The sequence below is a fragment of the Oncorhynchus gorbuscha genome, linkage group LG18, assembly GCF_021184085.1.
Source record: "Oncorhynchus gorbuscha isolate QuinsamMale2020 ecotype Even-year linkage group LG18, OgorEven_v1.0, whole genome shotgun sequence".
NCBI lineage: Eukaryota > Metazoa > Chordata > Actinopteri > Salmoniformes > Salmonidae > Oncorhynchus > Oncorhynchus gorbuscha.
Window position 1 is genome coordinate 14,923,910 of NC_060190.1, and position 25,382 is coordinate 14,949,291.

Genomic DNA, 25,382 nt, shown 5'->3' on the forward strand with positions numbered 1-25,382 from the left:
AAAAAATATATTAAAAAAAAAAAAATAAAAAAAATCACTGAAGCTGGAGTCTATTATCTCCCTCACTAACTTCAAACATCAGCAAATAACCGGTCGCTGCAGCTGTACACAGCCCATCTGTAAATAGCCCACCCAACTACCTACCTCATCCCCATATTGTTTTTATTAACATTTTGCACACCAGTATTTCTACTTGCACACTCATCTGCACATCTATCACTTGAGTGTTAATTTGCTAAATTGTAATTACCTCGCTACTATGGTCTATTTATTGCCTTACCTCCTTACTTCATTTGCACACACACTATGTAGATTGTGTTGACTGTACTTTTGTTTGTCCTGTGTAACTGTAGTTTTTTGTTGCACAGCTTTGCTTGATCTTGGTCAGGTCGCAGCTGTAAACGAGAACGAGTTCAACTGGACTACCTGGTTTTTTTTTTTTAAATTAAAATTTTTAAAGAAATAGAAATATGGATGATCAATAATCCAGGCAATGTAGTAAACTATAGCCTAATCATATGCCTATTTAGGAAGTACATTTCCTTGGAAAGACAACTGCCCCGTGCTCGTCATCCCATACATAGGATATAGCCTACTATTTAAATGACCACACGGGCACCTGATCTCACAGGTATGGCAACAGAACTGGAAGCAGCAGGAATGATGACAGCGACACCTGCTACGTTTTGCGTAGCCCTATAGGATGTAGCCTACCTTCTAGGACGATTTGCAGGCAGAGACAAATAGAACGGGTAATCAATACTCGCTCAGCATCGTTTGAAGATTAAATGTGTTGATTGCACTTCGACTCACGGTTGAGAGCCCTCCACTTCTTTCCATTATCAATATGTATTTAGATACTGTAGTAAACAAGTCTAATCATATTTAAGTTCATTTCATATTCAACTTAACCGCCAAGTGATTCTCTGCGCATGTAGGCAGCCTACTCTATATCAATGAGACCACACATACTACGCACCGTTGAACTCACGCCCAAACTAGGCAAGGAAGGCTACTGAGGTTGAAGCAGAAAATTCAGTGCGTGTGAATAATGCGAAAAATATGTGCTGTTAATACATACAAAGCAGAAAGAGGCAGTTTCCAAATCTGTGGGACAACAAAAATATTTGCATCCTAGTTGTCAGTCTGACCACCCACAGCATGAAAAATGCCAACAGCGCTGCAATGATCTCTGTCGGGACCCGCAGGAATGCAGCCTGGTTGCAGTCAGTACACAACAGTATGCTCGACATGTCTAAGCAGGATCAGATGGTGACATGGGCCCCAGCAGGGTCAGACAGCCAGGGAAGACCAGTCTATGGAACTCAGGTGAATTTTGCAGTATATTAGCAATATCAGTGAATGATACAAAGTTCCATATTGAATTGATGGTAGAACTACAGTAGCTACATGACAGCAGTTTAACATCAAAGCTACAGTCTGGGACGTGGGAATAATGGTCACTTCTATTATTGAACCATATTTTATATTCTTAGGTAATATAATGTAGAAATGTACACGAAGGTAATTCTTTGTCATCCCTCATTTTTAGGAGGATCAGATGGTGACATGGATCTCAGCAGGGAAGACCAGTCTGACACAGGTGAGGAACATTTCTGCAGATACAACCCTTTATTCTCTCCATGCAGCAAACACTGGACAAGCCGGATGCTATTTTAAGGCAGTCTGACGAACATCCAAAGTTGATTTCCAAACTGTATCAAGGGTTGGAGGAATTTTCCAATGACAAAACATGTAAAACAAAAATGTGAGGAAAACCTGGTAGAAGCTATTGATGATATGAACATGACTGGGCATTCCTCATCTCAGACATACATTACTGCAGTTTAAGAACATACTATATGCCACTGAAACTGAATTACATGCACTCAGAAATGTAATTCCACTGCTGGATGTGTAAAACACAAAAGGGGACATATTTGCATGTTGCAGCGCATTCGGAAAGTATTCAGGCCCCTTGAATTTTTCCACAGTTACTTTACAGTCTTATTCTAAAATGGATAACGTTTCTCTCCCCCCCTAACCAATCTATACACACTACCTCATAATTAATTGGAAAAAAAACAGGTTTGTAGACATTTAAGTAAATGTATATTTAAAAAATAATTTCATTTGCATATGTATTCAGACCCTTTACTCAGTACTTTGATGAAGCACCTTTGGCAGCAAGTACAGACAGAAGCCACTCTTCAATAAAAGGCACACGACAGCCCGCTTGGAGTTTTCCAAAAGGACTCTCAGACCATGAGAAACGAGATTCTCTGATCTGATGAAACCAAGAGTGAACTCTTTGGCCTGAATGCCAAGCATCATGTCTGGCACCATCCCTACGGTGAAGCACAGTGGTGGCAGCATCATGCTGTGGGGATGTTTTTCAGTGGGACCGGGAGACTAGTCAGGATCGATGGAAAGATGAAAGGAGACAAGTACAGAGAAATTATTGATGAAAACCTGCTCCAGAGTGCTCAGGACCTCAGACTGGGACGAAGGTTCACCTTACAACAGGACAACGACCCTAAGCACACAGCAAAGACAACGAGGGAGTGGCTTCGGGACAAGTCCCTGAATGTCCTAGAGTGGCTAAGCCAGAGCCCGGACTTGAACCCGATGGAACCTCTGGAGAGACCTTAAAATAGCTGTGCAGCGACGCTCCACTTCCAACCTTGACAGAGCTTGAGAGAATCTGCTGAGAAGAATGGGAGAAACTTCCCAAATACAGTTGTGCCAAGCTTGTAGCATCATACCCAAGAAGACTCAAGGCTTTGTGGCCACTCCACCATAAAGGCCTGATTTGTGGATTGCTGCAGAGATGGTTGTATTTCTGGAAGGTTCTCCCATCTCCAGAGGAACTTTGGACCTCTGTCAGGTTTCTTGGTCACCTCCCTGACGAAGGCCTTTCTCCTCCGATTGCTTAGTTTGGCTGGGTGGCCAGCTCTAGGAAGAGTCATGGTGGTTCCAAATGTCATCCTTTTGAGAATGATGGAGGCTACTGTGTTCTTGGGGACCTTCAATGCTGCAGAAATGTTTTGGTACCCTTCCCCAGATCTGTTCAGCGACAAAAATCATGTCTCAGAGCTTGACCGAAAATTCCTTCGACCTTTCCAAATCATGCCCAATCAATTGAATTCACCACAGGTGGACTCCAATAAAGTTGTAGAACCATCCCAAGGCTGATCAATGGAAACAGGATGCACCTGAGCTCAATTTTAAGTCTCATATCAAAGGGTTTGAAACTTTTTTTTAAGTACATAACTTGTGCAAATATATAAACTAGCAAACATTTCTAAAAACCTATTTTTGCTTTGCGATTATGGAGTATTGTGTGTAGATTCATGAGGAAAACATCGTATTTAATCAATTTTAGAATATGGATGTAATGTAACAAAATGTGGAAAAAGTCAAGGGGTCTGAATACTTTCTGAATGCACTGTATGGTCTTGTGAAGGTTGGCTGAATTCTTAGAGTATGTTCTTTTATCTCAGCCTGTCTAAAGATTCTCCCTCCTCCCCGGTTTGCTTGGAAATGTTGATACTTAAACTTAACTGTGTAACCAAGCATTTATAGAGGCTAAGAAATGCATTGCCATTAATTGGAAGGTTGGTTATCCTCCGACAATGTCAAGTTAAGTATCACTAGATGTGATTTATTACAAGACTAAGGGCAACACTGAATAACTTTTACACGGTCTGGATGCCTTATATGGAATACAGTTCGACTAAAGGAGAAACCTATTTAGGCAATCCCTGGTTGCCGTCCTGTGAGTTGTCACTCGGTCCTTGGCCTAACACACCCGAAACAAACACTGAATGTTTCACTAAGATCCTAAAACTGAGTGGGGTGTGACTGAACAGGGAATAAAAATATAGGTATGACTGAAAGGGGAAGAAATTGTGTTGGGAGAGTTGAGTTATTGACTAGACTGGTGGGGGTCGGGGTGCAGGCGGTTCAGGCTGGCTGAAATTTGATTAAGTGGATGTCTTAATAAAATACATCAAAAGTCTTTATTTTAGTCACGAGTTGCTCATTTGTTAGGCTATTGGTTAAAGGTGAAACAATATTTACTATTGAATTACCTTTGATTTAGTTCAGTCTTATTAATCACTTACCTAACTTGGTGACGGAGGGGATTTTGGCTTACTTTCTGTTCTAAAGAGAAAGCACATTGCATTGTGTAGAAAATGTGGGAATTAATCTTTAGATGCCCGGCCCACTTCTAAAATCAAAGTAGAGCCCCTGGATTATTTTATTAAAGTGAAACAATGTGTCGGTTTGCTGCTTTCATTAAATCATGCATAGCTGATCTTTATATGGCCTAAAAACCAATGTGTTCATATGGGCAGAATATTAGGCTATAGCACACTGAACTTTCATCAGTCATGAAATTAGAACATTCCATGAAACAAAATGACCTTGGTGAAAGAGCGACATTTGGATGTTTCAATTAAAAATGACTGTCACATGAATATAAAAAAGTAAAACATTGTGATTTGAGAGAAAGTAACAGCCTATGATTAGGCTCAGAGGAAGACCCAAACAATTGCCAAGGACTCCAGCCACCCTCATAGACTGTTCTCTCTGCTGCCGCACAATATATACAGACTAAAGATCTACCCGAGATTCAACTTGAAGGCAAAGGCATATTTTGAAACTATTTTGATACTCACCTCATGTCTTGACAATATGAATGAGAAAGTTTTGAAATCAGTAGTGATCTCTCCCATTTCCAATAAAAAAAAATATGCTTGAGTGATTCACAAGGCTATAACAGTGCTGCCCTACCCTGGCAGGCAAGGAATAATAGGCACAAACTTAAGAACTCTATTTTAAGTATTTTATTAACTTAAGATTCTCACCAAGACAGTCCAGACAGACAAACAGTACACAAGAATAATATAGGCTATTTTAAGAGATTTAAGAGAATGAATGTAAATGTATGCTGTAAATGAACAATAACTAGGCCCAATCTATCAACTACCAGATATGAATAAATGGGTTGGATGGATGGCTTTGATTGTCCAGCAATCTAATTGGAAATCATTCATATGCTATTAATACAAATATTCTTCTTAAAAAGATCTTGCTACCCTCAGCATTCATTATTCTTGGGAAGAGGTCAGAACAAGCAACAGGGAAGTCAACAGAGATTCATAACCAGGGGCTCAGCCCTGTAAACCAGGGACTAACGGGGTACCGGCAAATCATTGTATTTGTGGGTCTGAGAAAACGACTTGTCTTAAATGCAAGAGTGGATGAATACACAGGTAGTAAGCCTGCAATAGGAGGAGGAAATTCTAGTCCACCAACTTTCCAGGAGCACTCACTTATCCAAAGTCCTGGTGATGTCCCTGACAAGCAATGGAAACGGAATGTATCCTCTTCGTGCTTGCCAGAAATATCCTGGAGCATGAAGGCTTCATCTACAGACGGAAATGACACTGCAAATAAGTCCTTCTGGAAGTGCATCGAATATAATGTTTTCAAATGCAGAGGTCGCGTTATGCTCACTGACGGGGTTATCTCCAAGTTATATGGATACGCAGTTCTTTCAGCGCACGGAATATCAACTAGATGAGCTCAGGACTTTCAAGGTAACATGGGTTGGGGAGAAGGTTGGACACATTATAAGAAAGCCAATATTTCCCATAGGTATGTCTTGTTTAAGATAATAACGGCTTTATTATGTGTGTGTGTTTTTTGAATATGGAATAGGTTATGCAAGTGTGTGTGTGTGTGTGTGTGTGTGTGTGTGTGTGTGTGTGTGTGTGTGTGTGTGTGTGTGTGTGTGTGTGTGTGTGTGTGTGTGTGTGTGTGTGTGTGTGTGTGTGTGTGTGTGTGTGTTCTTACCGATCCAGCACTCCAGTCTAGCGCAGGGTGACGTCTTGACCACGTCAGGAGGGTCCACCCCCACGTTGAGACACAACACCAGGGCCACACTCACTGTCTTCATCTGGGGGGGGGGGGGACGACAGAGAAGTCAATACACATGCCTCTGAACACACACTTTATTGGGATTATTTCTCAGATAAACCCATGCACTCATATACAGAGTGAAGAGACCCTGTTTATTGACATTATTTGGGTGAAGGATGTTCACATTTCACAGAGGCGCTCAGACTTGACTCCTCATACACACACTACACAGCTCTGGGACAAGCATCTGACAACAATGTCAGCCCCTTGATTGTTCTTCAATTTAATATCAGCATCTTTTCCTTTCAAGACGAATCAACGTGTATCGAGGGGCAACGTAGCCTACGTTTTTTGTTCTCCCACTTTCCTCTGGTAGTGGACTTTTATTCCGGTAAAACATCATTTTCAACAGCGCATAGATAACCTAGCAAATGACATTGGTTGTCACTCTACTAATAGCATAATATCACACAAGCCATTTTAACATTTGAATGCTGTAGGTGCAAGATCTGGAACAGGCCGCCTACCTGGCGAAGCTGGACAAGGTGCGCAGTTTGACTAGGCTACTGACATTGCCTTGGGTTGTTCGGCATACAAAATGACTCCGTTACAGGCTTAGTTCCACACTGAAGGAGGGGACGCATCAGTTGTCCCAATAGGAGGTATTTTCGGAAGGTCGAAAGAATGTAATGTGAGCCAAAAATAAAGTGAAATGGCGATTGAATCGATTTTCTGGCCGATGCATGCTACATTTCTTCTAAAAATTATTTAATTAATATCAATTAATTATTGCAATAATGATACCGTCAGCCCAGCAGTCTTGACCGACTGTTAGGCTGAGAGTCTAGCCTTTACAGACGATGTACAGTTTTTATATAGCTGATACCAAGATTGCTTAGTCAGTCACGTCCAACCTTCCCATAAGCCACCTTGGTTATCTACACAGGATGGTCTTTTACTGTCTCATCTTCCTGGCATCTGGGAAACTATGAGGCATTGTTCTTAACTCTTCCAGGCTCTCTCTATCGAGTCACGCACACCACATCTTGTCTACAGAATGCTAGCTTTAAATCACCAACAGAAATCAATTATCAGCTTCAAGCTATCTCTAGTAGAACCCATGTCCTCAACACCCAGACTAGCTGCAGGGTGCTAGAGTGGAGACCATAAAACACAGCATTAGCAGGACAGAAATATCTTACTGTTTGTTTAGTAAATAATTGTTACATAGCCAACAAATAAGGTGAAAGCGTAATTTTTCCCTCACAGGTCCAATTCGTATAGTTGAATTGTTACCTCCCTATCCAGCACCATATTTTACAGTAGGGATGAGGTATTTCTCCATATGAATTGTTCTTTCAAAGGCTAAACCCACCGCTGGTGTGCGTGGCCAAAGACCTTTATTTGTGTCATATGACCATAGCACTGGTGCCAATCTAAGTGCCAATGCCGTTTAGCAAACTCCAGGCGGTGCCATGGTCAGATGACATGGAAATGGAGCTCTTTGGCCACGCACACCATTGGTGGGTTTGGCCTTCTATTTGTACACACAAACTCCAGGCGGTGCCATGGTCAGATGACATGGAAATGGAGCTCTTTGGCCACGCACACCATTGGTGGGTTTGGCCTTCTATTTGTACACACAAACTCCAGGCGGTGCCATGGTCAGATGACATGGAAATGGGGCCCTTTGGCCACGCACACCATTGGTGGGTTTGGCCTTCTATTTGTACACACAAACTCCAGGCGGTGCCATGGTCAGATGACATGGAAATGGAGCTCTTTGGCCACGCACACCATTGGTGGGTTTGGCCTTCTATTTGTACACACAAACTCCAGGCGGTGCCATGGTCAGATGACATGGAAATGGAGCCCTTTGGGCATGCACACCATTGGTGGGTTTGGCCTTCTATTTGTACACACAAACTCCTGCAGGCGTCCAACACGGCAAAACTTCAGCCCCTTGTTTGTCCTTCAAATATTGGGAAAAAGTGCTCTTGCGATAATTAGGATTTTTCATTACTTGAGGTGTCCTGAGGTAAGATCGTTTTTTTGGACAGCCATACACACTATTTTGACCTTGCCCTCTGGCATGGATGGATCCATTGGCAGGTCTGTATAGTTGGCATAGCCTGACGTGACTTTGCAATTCTGAACACCGAGTGCTGCTGACCTGATCTGGAGAGTGAAGTGCCATGTTGTCTATCAACAAGACTGAGGCTGGGTTCAACACTATGCCAAGCACTAGACTATAGTGAACAGACCAAAAGAGTTCTGCTTGGAAAGGAGGGAAGAACTTAAACATCTCTTTGAAGTCTGTAGACTGTCACGACTCCGATACAAGTCACAATTCAGTGTATATGTGCTTTCTGTAATAAAAATAGATGTTTTAAAATATATATTTTTAAACAGTCACAACTCTGTATATAAACCTTGCCCAGATATCGCTTAATGATACAGCAGAAAGACCACATTTACAGGTGATTGATATGTCTCCCAAGGACTTTCCAAGAAAGGTCTATTGAATTGAATTGAATGTGTGCCTGGATAACTGAAGTTAATGGAACTCTGTAGCTGACAAACAGAAAGGCAGAAGCTCATTGCAGACAGAAGGGTATTGAATTGAATATGTGCCCGATCTATGGTGGTTAGCAGAGTTCTGTAGCTACTGCTCCTTCCAGGCAGTTTACTGTAGTGTAGACTGGTCTGATCGAGAAGAAGCCCAGGGGGACAGGAAACAGGGTCAGGTAAACATGTGCACCTGAACACAGATTAATCCATTGGGGCACACATGGACATACACAAACAGAGAGAGGGAACGAGAGAACAGAGAGGGCAGTCTGAAACCCTGCACTGATTACTAGCCGTGTTACACAAACAGAGAGAGAACAGAGAGGGCAGTCTGAAACCCTGCACTGATTACTAGCCGTGTTACACAAACAGAGAGAGAGAACAGAGAGGGCAGTCTGAAACCCTGCACTGATTACTAGCCGTGTTACACAAACAGAGAGAGAACAGAGAGGGCAGTCTGAAACCCTGCACTGATTACTAGCCGTGTTACACAAACAGAGAGAGAACAGAGAGGGCAGTCTGAAACCCTGCACTGATTACTAGCCGTGTTACACAAACAGAGAGAGAACAGAGAGGGCAGTCTGAAACCCTGCACTGATTACTAGCCGTGTTACACAAACAGAGAGAGAACAGAGAGGGCAGTCTGAAACCCTGCACTGATTACTAGCCGTGTTACACAAACAGAGAGAGAACAGAGAGGGCAGTCTGAAACCCTGCACTGATTACTAGCCGTGTTACACAAACAGAGAGAGAACAGAGAGGGCAGTCTGAAACCCTGCACTGATTAACCGTGTTACACAAACAGAGAGAGAACAGAGAGGGCAGAAACCCTGCACTGATTACTAGCCGTGTTACACAAACAGAGAGAGAACAGAGAGGGCAGTCTGAAACTGATTACTGTTACACAAACAGAGAGAGAACAGAGAGGGCAGTCTGAAACCCTGCACTGATTACTAGCCGTGTTACACAAACAGAGAGAGAACAGAGAGGGCAGTCTGAAACCCTGCACTGATTACTAGCCGTGTTACACAAACAGAGAGAGAACAGAGAGGGCAGTCTGAAACCCTGCACTGATTACTAGCCGTGTTACACAAACAGAGAGAGAACAGAGAGGGCAGTCTGAAACCCTGCACTGATTACTAGAGAGAGAGAACGGCAGTCTGAAACACAAACAGAGAGAGAACAGAGAGGGCAGTCTGAAACCCTGCACTGATTACTAGCCGTGTTACACAAACAGAGAGAGAACAGAGAGGGCAGTCTGAAACACTGCACTGATTAGTCTGAAACCCTGCACTGATTACTAGCCGTGTTACACAAACAGAGAGAGAGAACAGAGAGGGCAGTCTGAAACCCTGCACTGATTACTAGCCGTGTTACACAAACAGAGAGAGAGAACAGAGAGGGCAGTCTGAAACCCTGCACTGATTACTAGCCGTGTTACACAAACAGAGAGAGAGAACAGAGAGGGCAGTCTGAAACCCTGCACTGATTACAGCCGTGTTACACAAACAGAGAGAGAACAGAGAGGGCAGTTGAAACCCTGCACTGATTACCGTGTTACACAAACAGAGAGAGAACAGAGAGGGCAGTCTGAAACCCTGCACTGATTACTAGCCGTGTTACACAAACAGAGAGAGAACAGAGAGGGCAGTCTGAAACCCTGCACTGATTACTAGCCGTGTTACAAACAAACAGAGAGAGAACAGAGAGGGCAGTCTGAAACCCTGCACTGATTACTAGCCGTGTTACACAAACAGAGAGAGAACAGAGAGGGCAGTCTGAAACCCTGCACTGATTACTAGCCGTGTTACACAAACAGAGAGAGAACAGAGAGGGCAGTCTGAAACCCTGCACTGATTACTAGCCGTGTTACACAAACAGAGAGAGAACAGAGAGGGGGCAGTCTGAAACCCTGCACTGATTACTAGCCGTGTTACACAAACAGAGAGAGAACAGAGAGGGCAGTCTGAAACCCTGCACTGATTACTAGCCGTGTTACACAAACAGAGAGAGAACAGAGAGGGCAGTCTGAAACCCTGCACTGATTACTAGCCGTGTTACACAAACAGAGAGAGAACAGAGAGGGCACAAACACCCTGATTACTAGCCGTGTTACACAAACAGAGAGAGAACAGAGAGGGCAGTCTGAAACCCTGCACTGATTACTAGCCGTGTTACACAAACAGAGAGAGAGAACAGAGAGGGCAGTCTGAAACCCTGCACTGATTACTAGCCGTGTTACACAAACAGAGAGAGAACAGAGAGGGCAGTCTGAAACCCTGCACTGATTAGTCTGAAAGCACTGTGTTACACAAACAGAGAGAGAGAACAGAGAGGGCAGTCTGAAACCCTGCACTGATTACTAGCCGTGTTACACAAACAGAGAGACAGAACGAGAGAACAGAGGGGGCAGTCTGAAACCCTGCACTGATTACTAGCCTGAAACCCTGTGTTACTAGCCTTGTGCATCTTTTCTCAACGCCTGAGTAATAGTCAAAATGAGCAAGCTCACGTCAGTGACCACGTTTACATGCAGCTTTGACATTCCACTCACGAGTATCTCTGTATCCATGAATTTAAAAAATAACATTCCTAATTTGCCCCGGGACATCAGTTGATTTTTTAACGGGATGTGGGACAAATAAAATAAAAAATGATGCCTCAATTTAGATATTTTTTCTGCTTAGAATTTCTGACATTAGGTAGGTTATTTGTTGGTCAACTTAAATTACATATATGCAGCTTCTCTTGTCATTACTTGATGCTCCAGAATACTAAATAAAGCCTTGCTCACCAGAATGTCAGGAAATGATAGAATGAATACATACATCTAGTTGACATATGTAAAGTTCTATCATTTCTGCTTCTCTCATGGCGAGAAGACATTTAGGGACCGGGGAGAATTTCCATGCAAATTTCCCAATGACATCAACCAGTGAGATTTGCTTTTTTAAATACGTCTAAAAAAAAGGAGTAAAAAAAAATTAAAGGCAGGTTTAAGGTTCTGAATGAAAGATGAAGACGTATTTCCTGGACGTTTTGGTCATTCAGCAGAGGATCCAGACCGACTGACAGTCAGTGCATTCAACAAAGGTAGATAAACAACATATCAGTCATAGTAAGAAAAAAACATTCCTGTAACCATTACTGAGAATGTTGTTGAAGTGGTCAGTTGGTTGGACTCCTTTCAAAGTCACTGCCCATTTAAACGTTTTTGAACTTAAAGTGCATGGGACAGATGGGAGCAACAATACATATTCATTACATTTACATTTACATTTAAGTCATTTAGCAGACGCTCTTATCCAGAGCAACTTACAAATTGGTGCATTCACCTTATGACATCCAGTGGGACAGTCACTTAACAATAGTGCATCTAAAACTTAGGGGGGGGGGGTGAGAGGGATTACTTATCCTATCCTAGGTATTCCTTAAAGAGGTGGGGTTTCAGGTGTCTCCGGAAGGTGGTGATTGACTCCGCTGTCCTGGCGTCGTGAGGGAGTTTGTTCCACCATTGGGGGGCCAGGGCAGCGAACAGTTTTGACTGGGCTGAGCGGGAGCTGTACTTCCTCAGTGGTAGGGAGGCGAGCAGGCCAGAGGTGGATGAACGCAGTGCCCTTGTTTGGGTGTAGGGCCTGATCAGAGCCTGGAGGTACTGAGGTGCCGTTCCCCTCACAGCTCCGTAGGCAAGCACCATGGTCTTGTAGCGGATGCGAGCTTCAACTGGAAGCCAGTGGAGAGAACGGAGGAGCGGGGTGACGTGAGAGAACTTGGGAAGGTTGAACACCAGACGGGCTGCGGCGTTCTGGATGAGTTGAAGGGGTTTAATGGCACAGGCAGGGAGCCCAGCCAACAGCGAGTTGCAGTAATCCAGACGGGAGATGACAAGTGCCTGGATTAGGACCTGCGCCGCTTCCTGTGTGAGGCAGGGTCGTACTCTGCGGATGTTGTAGAGCATGAACCTACAGGAACGGGCCACCGCCTTGATGTTGGTTGAGAACGACAGGGTGTTGTCCAGGATCGCGCCAAGGTTCTTGGCGCTCTGGGAGGAGGACACAATGGAGTTGTCAACCGTGATGGCGAGATCATGGAACGGGCAGTCCTTCCCCGGGAGGAAGAGCAGCTCCGTCTTGCCGAGGTTCAGCTTGAGGTGGTGATCCGTCATCCACACTGATATGTCTGCCAGACATGCAGAGATGCGATTCGCCACCTGGTCATCAGAAGGGGGAAAGGAGAAGATTAATTGTGTGTCGTCTGCATAGCAATGATAAGAGAGACCATGTGAGGTTATGACAGAGCCAAGTGACTTAGTGTATAGCGAGAATAGGAGAGGGCCAAGAACAGAGCCCTGGGGGACACCAGTGGTGAGAGCGCGTGGTGAGGAGACAGATTCTCGCCACGCCACCTGGTAGGAGCGACCTGTCAGGTAGGACGCAATCCAAGCGTGGGCCGCGCCGGAGATGCCCAACTCGGAGAGGGTGGAGAGGAGGATCTGATGGTTCACAGTATCGAAGGCAGCCGATAGATCTAGAAGGATGAGAGCAGAGGAGAGAGAGTTAGCTTTAGCAGTGCGGAGCGCCTCCGTGATACAGAGGAGAGCAGTCTCAGTTGAATGACTAGTCTTGAAACCTGACTGATTTGGATCAAGAAGGTCATTCAGAGAGAGATAGCGGGAGAGCTGGCCAAGGACGGCACGTTCAAGAGTTTTGGAGAGAAAAGAAAGAAGGGATACTGGTCTGTAATTGTTGACATCGGAGGGATCGAGTGTAGGTTTTTTCAGAAGGGGTGCAACTCTCGCTCTCTTGAAGACGGAAGGGACGTAGCCAGCGGTCAGGGATGAGTTGATGAGCGAGGTGAGGTAAGGGAGAAGGTCTCCGGAAATGGTCTGGAGAAGAGAGGAGGGGATAGGGTCAAGCGGGCAGGTTGTTGGGCGGCCGGCCGTCACAAGACGCGAGATTTCATCTGGAGAGAGAGGGGAGAAAGAGGTCAGAGCACAGGGTAGGGCAGTGTGAGCAGAACCAGCGGTGTCGTTTGACTTAGCAAACGAGGATCGGATGTCGTCGACCTTCTTTTCAAAATGGTTGACGAAGTCATCTGCAGAGAGGGAGGAGGGGGAGGGAGGGGGCGGAGGATTCAGGAGGGAAGAGAAGGTGGCAAAGAGCTTCCTAGGGTTAGAGGCAGATGCTTGGAATTTAGCGTGGTAGAAAGTGGCTTTAGCAGCAGAGACAGAGAAGGAAAATGTAGAGAGGAGGGAGTGAAAGGATGCCAGGTCCGCAGGGAGGCGAGTTTTCCTCCATTTCCGCTCGGCTGCCCGGAGCCCTGTTCTGTGAGCTCGCAATGAGTCATCGAGCCACGGAGCGGGAGGGGAGGACCGAGCCGGCCTGGAGGATAGGGGACATAGAGAGTCAAGGGATGCAGAGAGGGAGGAGAGGAGGGTTGAGGAGGCAGAATCAGGAGATAGGTGGGAGAAGGTTTGAGCGGAGGGAAGAGATGATAGGATGGAAGAGGAGAGAGTAGCGGGGGAGAGAGAGCGAAGGTTGGGACGGAGCGATACCATCCGAGTAGGGGCAGTGTGGGAGGTGTTGGATGAGAGCGAGAGGGAAAAGGATACAAGGCAGTGGTCGGAGACTTGGAGGGGAGTTGCAATGAGGTTAGTGGAAGAACAGCATCTAGTAAAGATGAGGTCGAGCGTATTGCCTGCCTTGTGAGTAGGGGGAAGGTGAGAGGGTGAGGTCAAAAGAGGAGAGGAGTGGAAAGAAGGAGGCAGAGAGGAAAGAGTCAAAGGTAGACGTGGGGAGGTTAAAGTCGCCCAGAACTGTGAGAGGTGAGCCGTCCTCAGGAAAGGAGCTTATCAAGGCATCAAGCTCATTGATGAACTCTCCGAGGGAACCTGGAGGGCGATAAATGATAAGGATGTTAAGCTTGAAAGGGCTAGTAACTGTGACAGCATGGAATTCAAAGGAGGCGATAGACAGATGGGTAAGGGGAGAAAGAGAGAATGACCACTTGGGAGAGATGAGGATCCCGGTGCCACCACCCCGCTGACCAGACGCTCTCGGGGTGTGCGAGAACACGTGGGCGGACGAAGAGAGAGCAGTAGGAGTAGCAGTGTTGTCTGTGGTGATCCATGTTTCCGTCAGTGCCAAGAAGTCGAGGGACTGGAGGGAGGCATAGGTTGAGATGAACTCTGCCTTGTTGACCGCAGATTGGCAGTTCCAGAGGCTACCGGAGACCTGGAACTCCACGTGGGTCGTGCGCGCTGGGACCACCAGAGTAGGGTGGCCGCGGCCACGCGGTGAGGAGCGTTTGTATGGTCTGTGCAGAGAGGAGAGAACAGGGATAAACAGACACATAGTTGACAGGCTACAGAAGAAGTTAGTTGGCACCTCTTTCCTTTCCTATATTGAATAGATGTAAAATGTATTATTGTGATAGAATGCCAAAATACATTTAGAATCTATGTGCAGTTGAAATTTGGGTATAGAATTAATTACCCCAAAAATATGTACTTTCAACAAATGTAAAATGACGTCTTTTCAACTTTTCAGAATCAAAAAGGTACCTGATTTCAACGTCAGGAAAAGACGTAATTTCATCATCCGGAAATTTCTATGACCAGATTTCAACTGCACGTACTTTCTCAACGAAGCAAGCACTCGATCAAAATTATTATTATTCACTGAAGATGACAACATAGAATTGAACAAGATATTTTTGTTTAGGTCGGGACAGCCCTAACACACACACACACACACAAAGCAGAGACAGGAGTAGAGGTCAAGATACAGGAGACAATAAAAGATGCAGGTAGGTCTCAGATGAATCTCATACAAGTGCAGGAGATTGCGGAGTGAGCAAAGCTGAGAGGGGGAAAGAAACTCATGGCATTACATTTCCCACAACGTTGTGGTTCCAACTCTAATATCTTCTTTCCTATTTTTACACACAATAGTTAGGGCCGCAATTGGGCAAGAGTGCACTAACTGACTGACTGAAAACAGCTGTGAGCATTTGTGACTGCAATTATTCTTCCGGTGTCTTTGCGTTGTTTGGTCAAACTGAAGATGGCACAGCTACCCACAAAAGCACCCACACGGAGCAGGTCCTGGTTTTAAAAGTGTCTTCCAATACACACCCCCACCCACGAATCATCACCTGTAGATCAGTTTTAGAGGGAGGTACGTTCATGCCAGACCTTCTGTCCTGACTTGGCATTGTTCAGCACCACACTAATTCACCAGCAACATTACTGCAGCCTGGCACAGGAAACTAAGGTGATTACCATCACAATAAAAACAACCCTAATGAAATGATTTGTTTCCCAAAGACGACATATGCGAGCGACTAATAAAACACAGAAATTAGCATGAAATTAAAAAAGACAATTGAGACAAATGGGGAGGTAGAATCTCTGTCGGATTCATAATAGGCTAACGTGGCATTTAGGTTTGACAGCAGCCAGATGTTGGCTCCCATTGATTGAATCCCATTCATTTCTCACGTCAGAGGAGAAGTCTATTGTCTCCCTATTGAGATCATACATTCCAATTGGAGGAGACATAAGGGCTGCAACCCTATGGGCCCTGGTCAAAAGTAGTGCACTATATATGAAATAGGGTGCCACTTGGGACAAATCCAAGATGCTTGCCTTGTGCAGAGAAACATGTTTGGCTTGTGACAGGTTCTTTAATATTCTAGTGGTTTGGTAGGCAGTTATTTTGCAGCGGTTTTTAGCAACTGAAATAATGAAATGACTATTGGATTTGGGTAAGCTCATTAAGTATCAGAGGGCTACAAGCCAGCACAGAAACCACAAATGAAGAGAATCGGGACTAGAATCTGTATGTGTTGCAGCAAGCTCAGTACAAAAAAAGTGTGATGCTTTAAAACACTTTTGAAGCTTTTGTGTTTAAAAATATAGAAGATGAACACTGAACAAGGTGAGAAAAGGGAGGGACAAAGGGAATGAAAAGGTGAAGGCTAAGTCTTGCCCCGCAGGGGACAGGCTCTGATCCTCCATAACAACGGTCTCCTTCTGAAGATGGTGGTCCTCCATAATTGTTAACATTAATCTGAAGGAAACAAAATTACATTTTAATACACGTCTCCTGGACCTCATGGATTTCCAATAATCCCATAAATCCTGTTAGGAGCAGCGCAGAGGGGGGGAGAGAGATAACAAGGGAGGAGTAGGGTGAAAGCTGAAACAGACGTTGGTTCAATCTGGTTTTTGTTAACTTGTTCACAATGCTCACTATCATACAGGTGAATGGCACCGGCACTTAACTATTGGAGAGCCAAATGGAAAACACAAACTTCAAGAGCGATTCCAAGGGTTTGTGATTATGTACGTGTATCAGAGTGTGACTGTGCCCTAATGTGTGTCCGGCTGGCGATAAAGTGAGTGGCCCAAGCTGATGCTGCAATCTCCAAGGCCATCCAGCCTGCAAGGCCTTGCCCTGGCACGGGGGAGATCGATGCCCCCTCTGTTTAAATAGCCTTAATTTATAGCAGGCCTAGCAAATGGAATAGTCACTGGCCATTGATCCGTATGGGCTGAGGTGCTGGGTCGGAGGGAGGGAGGGAATGGCTCAATGTTCCCAGGAGTCCCATGCATGGTTATTCATGAGAGGTGGAGTTACCAAACCCAATTACCAGTTTAAAAAGAAAACACACTCCGCGTCCACAGACACTCCGCGTCCACAGACACTCCGCGTCCACAGACACTCCGCGTCCACAGACACTCCGCGTCCACAGACACTCCGCGTCCACAGACACTCCGCGTCCACAGACACTCCGCGTCCGCATCCACAGACACTCCGCGTCCACAGACACTCCGCGTCCACAGACACTCCGCGTCCACAGACACTCCGCGTCCACAGACACTCCGCGTCCACAGACACTCCGCGTCCACAGACACTCCGCGTCCACAGACACTCCGCGTCCACAGACACTCCGCGTCCACAGACACTCCGCGTCCACAGACACATTACATTTACATTTAAGTCATTTAGCAGACGCTCTTATCCAGAGCGACTTACAAATTGGTGCATTCACCTTATGACATCCAGTGGAACAGTCACTTTACAATAGTGCATCTAAATCTTAAAGGGGGGTGAGAGGAGTGTCAGCGTCCCAGACTCCGCGTCCACAGACAGCGTCCACATCCGCGTCCACAGACCGTCCACAGACACTCAGCGTCCACACATCCGCGTCCACAGACACGCCCACAGACACTCCGCGTCCACAGACCACAGACATCCGCGTCCACATGACACAGTGGAACAGTCACCACATCTAAACAGACTCCGCGTCCACACCGCGACACTCCGCGTCCACAGACACTCCGCGTCCACAGACACTCGCGTCCACAGACACTCCGCGTCCACAGACACTCAAGGCGTCCACAGACTCCGTCGCGTCCACAGACACTCCGCGTCACAGCCACGCGACACGTCCATTACGATCACAGTATCTGGATTTACTGCTCTCCTAAAGAAGATACACTGGTTATCATGGCGATTATATAGTCATTTAACATGGTGAACTGAGATGTTTAAAAGGATGAAAATGGCAAAGATGGAGGAAGCCAGCCCAGCAGAAAGCTAAAAAAAAAGTGTGCTTTTGAGGGTGTGGAAATAATTGTTGGAAAGCCAGTACTTTAGAGTAAGCAGAGGTGGTTGGTTCATTGAAGTGCTCATCTGCATGGATTTCAAATTACTAGCTCTGATTTTGACAGAACCCAGACATCCTTTTTAGAGGTCAATGGTCACATGTCTAATTGGCCTAGTTAATTTCCTGTGTGCATTTAATTAATTCATGACGGATTACTGATTAAGACCGCAAAGCATTCTAAATAGCACACCTGCCTCATTTCACTCCTGCTACAATGGTGTGGTTGTCAATTTAGTATTGATTTATTGTATTGTAAGATGGGCTAATTATATTCCTCTCTCTCCATCTCGTGTCATGTGTGTGTGTCCATGCGTGCGGCCTCCACGTCCCTCTTACGAGGAAGTGAAACAGGACAGGGGTGCGGTCTCACGTGCTGAATCAACAGCTGTGTGGGCACATGGGTCAGGGATCATCCGATACACAGACAGACATCAGCCCTCACCATCACATGTCATTGGTGGAACATCGCTTAGGAACGGTGTAATGGAGAAAGAGCTTGGAAAAGAATGCAGTGTTTTGCTGTCAAGCTTACCCGCTTAACCACACCACGGTGATATCATAAACACAGACGATTGATATTCTGTCTTAAACATACCATGGAGTTCAGGCCATGCAGCTGAGTAGGGTTAGCTCTTTCTGGGGAGGGGGAGGGGGGGGGGCATAGCAGATCTCAACTTGCTTCCTGGAAACATTTGAAATGGGCATCCCTTCTAGGTTTTCATATCTGAGGAATGTATCAAATGTTCTGCTTTTATCCACAGTAATCCCTGGACTATCAGGATAAAAAAACAGAAGAGATGAAGTGCATCTCGCTGGTGGGTCTGGGTCGGACCTCTTGTACTAACTAGTCTTTCTAAACAGACGTGTTGCCTCCCATAACGTAGGCCTATCAATGTTCTGGCTAACACGTCTGAACTTATACATCAGTTTGGCTTAGAGGAAAGGGCAGAGTTGGGACATTCTGCTTTCCTATATCACTTTATCCACTTGTTGACAGTGTTAAACATCACCAGGACACAAAATAGTATCGAGTAAAATGGAGATCACAGAGTTTATTTTTAATGAGTGCATTTCTCAAGTGGCTAGTTTGCGTCAACCACCTTCACTTAAACCACCACAAATGGTTGCGCCTGCAAACTATGGTTTTGAATTACAACGTTCTGGCATGTCTGCCTTGTGATTTGTTGGGAGAGTCAGCCTATAGAGAAACATTAAGATTTGGTTTTTTTTCCGGAAGTTATGAAAATCTGCCATTAATCCTAGACAGTGCTGTTGCTCTTAGCTCTGGGTTTCCGATACTACTCTTACACAAGCCATACTGATGTTCAACTCCAGGGGCCACATCTAGAGAAGGGTTTCCTAAACTTAGTCCTGTGGCCCCACTAGGTGTTTGCCCTAGCACCACACAGCTGATTCAAATGATCAAATATTGCTGAGGAGTTGGTTGTTTAAAATGAGCTGTGTATTGCTAAGGCAAAAACGTTCACCCAGATGGGGCCCCAGGACAGAGTTTGGGAAACCCTGGTCTAGAGTGTCACATCAGGGTCAAGCCCTGGACATGGCATAACTCCTCAAATGGATCTGCTATTGTGTGTTTATGTATTGGACACGGATATGAACAAGAGTCTCGCTCTCTCTGGTATAGTAGATTCAAGTCTGGGTGTTCTGCACAGAGTGCTATCCGACATGGTTTACTCTATCTAGCTTCTCTCTCCAGTGAGCCACTGCTCATCTACTAACAGCTCATTCTATAGTCCCAGTTCAGGCCGGGGGGTGAGCGAGCCATAAACATCTAATAAGGAACCGTTGGGGTTCTCTTCAATGAGTCAGGTCTACTAACTGTGTACTTTGGGGTTAGGGTTGGTTTGTCTCGCACTGCTCCATGTCACAGCGCCTGAATGTCATTCAGTGTTACAATGTATCCTTTCAGAAGACTCTAGCCCGACCTCTATCCATGGCATTGACATATATAGGACAGAGGCAAACCCATGACTATTTTGGGTATCATAAATAACATAGCTCTCCCATAAAGCCCAATACCAAAAACACAGCCATATTGCAAACAGAAGCAGCCATAGACAAGCCCAACAGGTAGGCAGAGTTTGTGGGATTCGGAGCAGCAACTAGGCCGACCATGATAGAGTTTCTGCAGGCCTATCGTGAATGATTCCAATGCACACACTTGCAGGTGTACACACACACACGCCGCTTTGCTTCGTGAGCGCTCCACACATCGACATGGTCACAACTCAATTACAGACATCTCCACAGGGACCGGACCCCACCTTGACCAATGGGCCTTGTAATTGGGCAGCCTGCCACCTCTCATCCTGAGATAGCCCATCAGTGACTGTAGTGTAGTAGCTAGCTGGCCATGATCCTGCTGATTTCCCACGATGCAGCACATCATTTACGGGCCACTCGATAGCCCCTTCACAACACACTCCTCAATAGCTTTAACGCTTAAAATACACAACCAATGGGGACCCTAGTACCACACCTAACATTATCATCCATCACTGTCAATCAATCTACAGTGCTCTCCTGAATTGTTATTTATTAAGAACAAATTCTTATTTACAATGACGGCCTAGGTACAGTGGGTTAACTGCCTTGTTCAGGGGAAGAACGACAGAGTTTTACCTTGTCAGCTCAGGGATTCGATCTAGCAACCTCTCGGTTACTGACCACTAGGCTACCTGCCACCCCGACCCATGACCTTGGTGTTATCAGGACCATGATTGGCACCCTATGTAAATATGAACAAAAATGACTGAAAAAATGTAATTGCTGTGTATCAGCTTGATCTTACACTCGAAATATCATATGAATCTAACCTTTGAGTTAAAATTGTTCAAAGAAAGATAGTAAATCAGTAAATCATTTTATTTTAAAACATGGGTCAGTTATTAGAACCCCTAGAAATTCTTAAGAACAAAGTTGATGTATAGCTGATTAAGATGTTACTTTTTAAAGTTAAATGTGAATCTTTGGGAACTCGTGTTCATCCATGACTTCCTGTTTTACATTTTACCATTTAGCAGACGCTCTTATCCAGAGCGACTTACAAATTGGTGCATTCACCTTTGACATCCAGTGGGACAGTCACTTAACAATAGTGCATCTAAAACTTAGGGGGTGAGGGATTACTTATCCTATCCTAGGTATTCCTTAAAGAGGTGGGGTTTCAGGTGTCTCCGGAAGGTGGTGATTGACTCCGCTGTCCTGGCGTCGTGAGGGAGTTTGTTCCACCATTGGGGGCCAGGGCAGCGAACAGTTTTGAAGCTGTACTTCCTCAGTGGTAGGGAGGCGAGCAGGCCAGAGGTGGATGAACGCAGTGCCCTTGTTTGGGTGTAGGGCCTGATCAGAGCCTGAGGTACTGAGGTGCCGTTCCCCTCACAGCTCCGTAGGCAAGCACCATGGTCTTGTAGCGGATGCGAGCTTCAACTGGAAGCCAGTGGAGAGAACGGAGGAGCGGGGTGACGTGAGAGAACTTGGGAAGGTTGAACACCAGACGGGCTGCACGTTCTGGATGAGTTGAAGGGGTTTAATGGCACAGGCAGGGAGCCCAGCCAACAGCGAGTTGCAGTAATCCAGACGGGAGATGACAAGTGCCTGGATTAGGACCTGCGCCGCATCCTGTGTGAGGCAGGGTCCACTCACGGATGTTGTAGAGCATGAACCTACAGGAACGGGCCACCGCCTTGATGTTGGTTGAGAACGACAGGGTGTTGTCCAGGATCACGCCAAGGTTCTGGCTCTGGGAGGAGGACACAATGGAGTTGTCAACCGTGATGGCGAGATCATGGAACGGGCAGTCCTTCCCCGGGAGGAAGAGCAGCTCCGTCTTGCCGAGGTTCAGCTTGAGGTGGTGATCCGTCATCCACACTGATATGTCTGCCAGACATGCAGAGATGCGATTCGCCACCTGGTCATCAGAAGGGGGAAAGGAGAAGATTAATTGTGTGTCGTCTGCATAGCAATGATAAGAGAGACCATGTGAGGTTATGACAGAGCCAAGTGACTTGGTGTATAGCGAGAATAGGAGAGGGCCAAGAACAGAGCCCTGGGGACACCAGTGGTGAGAGCGCGTGGTGAGGAGACAGATTCTCGCCACGCCACCTGGTATGACCTGTCAGGTAGGACGCAACAGAGCGTGGGCCGCGCCGGAGATGCCCAACTCGAGAGAGAGTGGAGAGGAGGATCTGATGGTTCACAGTATCGAAGGCAGCCGATAGATCTAGAAGGATGAGAGCAGAGGAGAGAGAGTTAGCTTTAGCAGTGCGGAGCGCCTCCGTGATACAGAGGAGAGCAGTCTCAGTTGAATGACTAGTCTTGAAACCTGACTGATTTGGATCAAGAAGGACATTCAGAGAGAGATAGCGGGAGAGCTGGCCAAGGACGGCACGTTCAAGAGTTTTGGAGAGAAAAGAAAGAAGGGATACTGGTCTGTAATTGTTGACATCGGAGGGATCGAGTGTAGGTTTTTTCAGAAGGGGTGCAACTCTCGCTCTCTTGAAGACGGAAGGGACAGCCAGCGGTCAGGGATGAGTTGATGAGCGAGGTGAGGTAAGGGAGAAGGTCTCCGGAAATGGTCTGGAGAAGAGAGGAGGGGATAGGGTCAAGCGGGCAGGTTGTTGGGCGGCCGGCCGTCACAAGACGCGAGATTTCATCTGGAAAGAGAGGGGAGAAAGAGGTCAGAGCACAGGGTAGGGCAGTGTGAGCAGAACCAGCGGTGTCGTTTGACTTAGCAAACGAGGATCGGAGACCTTCTTTTCAAAATGGTTGACGAAGTCATCTGCAGAGAGGGAGGAGGGGGGAAGGGGGCGGAGGATTCAGGAGGGAGGAGAAGGTGGCAAAGAGCTTCCTAGGGTTAGAGGCAGATGCTTGGAATTTAGCGTGGTAGAAAGTGGCTTTAGCAGCAGAGACAGAGGAGGAAAATGTAGAGAGGAGGGAGTGAAAGGATGCCAGGTCCGCAGGGAGGCTAAGTTTTCCTCCATTTCGTTATTTATGCCCGGAACTGTTCTGTGAGCTCGCAATGAGTCATCGAGCCACGGATGACCGAGCCGGCCTGGAGGATAGGGGACATAGAGAGTCAAGGGATGCAGAGAGGGAGGAGAGGAGGGTTGAGGAGGCAGAATCAGGAGATAGGTGGGAGAAGGTTTGAGCGGAGGGAAGAGATGATAGGATGGAAGAGGAGAGATCGGGGGAGATCAGCGAAGGTTGGGACGGCGCGATACCATCCGAGTAGGGGCAGTGTGGGAGGTGTTGGATGAGAGCGAGAGGGAAAAGGATACAAGGCAGTGGTCGGAGACTTGGAGGGGAGTTGCAATGAGGTTAGTGGAAGAACAGCATCTAGTAAAGATGAGGTCGAGCGTATTGCCTGCCTTGTGAGTAGGGGGAAGGTGAGAGGGTGAGGTCAAAAGAGGAGAGGAGTGGAAAGAAGGAGGCAGAGAGGAAAGAGTCAAAGGTAGAGGTGGGGAGGTTAAAGTCGCCCAGAACTGTGAGAGGTGAGCCTGTCCTCAGGAAAGGAGCTTATCAAGGCATCAAGCCTTGATGAACTCTCCGAGGAACCTGGAGGGCGATAAATGATAAGGATGTTAAGCTTGAAAGGGCTAGTAACTGTGACAGCATGGAAAAAGGAATAGACAGATGTGTAGGGGAGAAAGAGAGAATGACCACTTGGGAGAGATGAGGATCATATGGTGCCACCACCCCGCTGACCAGACGCTCTCGGGTGTGCGAGAACAAACGAAGAAAGCAGTAAATCAGTGTTGTCTGTTTGATCCATGGGTCAGTGCCAAGAAGTCGAGGGACTGGAGGGAGGCATAGGCTGAGATGAACTCTGCCTTGTTGACGCAGATTGGCAGTTCCAGAGGCTACCGGAGACCTGGAACTCCACGTGGGTGTTACTTTGCGCGCTGGGACCACCAAGTTAAGGGTGAATCGGCCACGCGGTGAGGAGCGTTTGTATGGTCTGTGCAGAGAGGAGAGAACAGAACTGTTTCACTGGGGTATTATTATGAGGTGACAGGCTAAACTCCCTTAGTCATCCATCAACATCAGAAAGGCCAAAGAACACTAATTAAATTAAACAAAAAGGTAGTTGACCGTCACAAATCAGGCAAAGGCTATGAAAAGATAGCTACACGTGTGAAAATACTCATCACCACTATGAGGACAATAATTAAGAAATGTTTAACAACTGGAGCTGTGATGAACCTGCCTGGAAGAAGACGCAAGTGTATTTTGCCCCCATGCACAGTGAGAAGGATGGCTCAAGTGGAATTGTTTTTGCCCAAGGAACACAGATGGAGAATTGCAGAAGTTTGTTACATCAAGTCTCCAAAGCTAAAACTAAAACACCACCTCCATGCCAACAAGTTATTTGGAAGGGTTGCCAGAAGAAAGCCTCTGCTGTCACCAAACCACAAACGTAAGCCCCTGGAGTTTGCTAAATGTCATTGGAACCAGGTTTGGTTGGAACCATGTTCTATGGTCTGATGAGACTAAAATAGAGATTTTGTTTTGGCAACAAACACCAGAGCTGGGTTTGGCATAAAATAGCTGTGCAGAAAATAACCTAATCCCTACTGTGAAGTATGGTGGTGGAGCTGTGATGTTGTGGCGCTGTTTTACTTCCAAAGGCCATGGGAACCTTGTTAGGATACCTGGCATCATGGACTCAAAGTACCAGGAGAATTTGCGTCAAACTGAGTGGCTGTTGGATCTTCCAGCAAAACAATGATCCAAAGCATACCTCCAAATCCACAAATAAAATGGTTCACTGACTTTTGAATCAAGCTTTTGCAATGGCCATCCCAGTCTTCTGACCTAAAGCAAATTGAAAACCCATGGAGTGAGCTGAAGAGGAGAGTCCACAAGCGAGGAACCAAGGACTCTGAAGGATCTGGAGAGTTTCTTAAATGGAGGAATGGTCTCAAATCCCTTCCTATGTTCTCTCACCTCATCAAACATTATAGGAGACGACTCTGAACTGTTATCTTGGAAAAGGGAGGGTGCACAAAGTACTAAACGCAGGATTGCCAATAATTGTGAGATGCATGTTCTTTAATAAAATAATCATTTCTTGCTGACGATTTATTTGAACAATTTTAACCCAAAAAGGTTAGACTGATATGATATTTTGAGTGTCAGATCAAGCAGATAAACAATTACATTTTGTTCACAGCATTTTTTGTTCA

The 25,382-nt window shown here is 46.0% G+C and overlaps 1 protein-coding gene across 6 annotated transcripts in view; it reads right to left on the reverse strand.

Annotated features, from left to right (window-relative positions):
* LOC124003457 (regulatory-associated protein of mTOR-like) overlaps window positions 1-25,382 on the reverse strand; it is a 254,307-nt gene that overhangs the window by 221,970 nt on the left and 6,955 nt on the right. For all 6 annotated transcript variants that reach the window (XM_046311732.1, XM_046311730.1, XM_046311729.1 and 3 more), the window contains exon 3: window positions 5,866-5,968. In XM_046311732.1, the coding sequence (XP_046167688.1) occupies window positions 5,866-5,968 (103 nt within the window). The remainder of the gene's footprint in view (window positions 1-5,865; window positions 5,969-25,382) is intronic.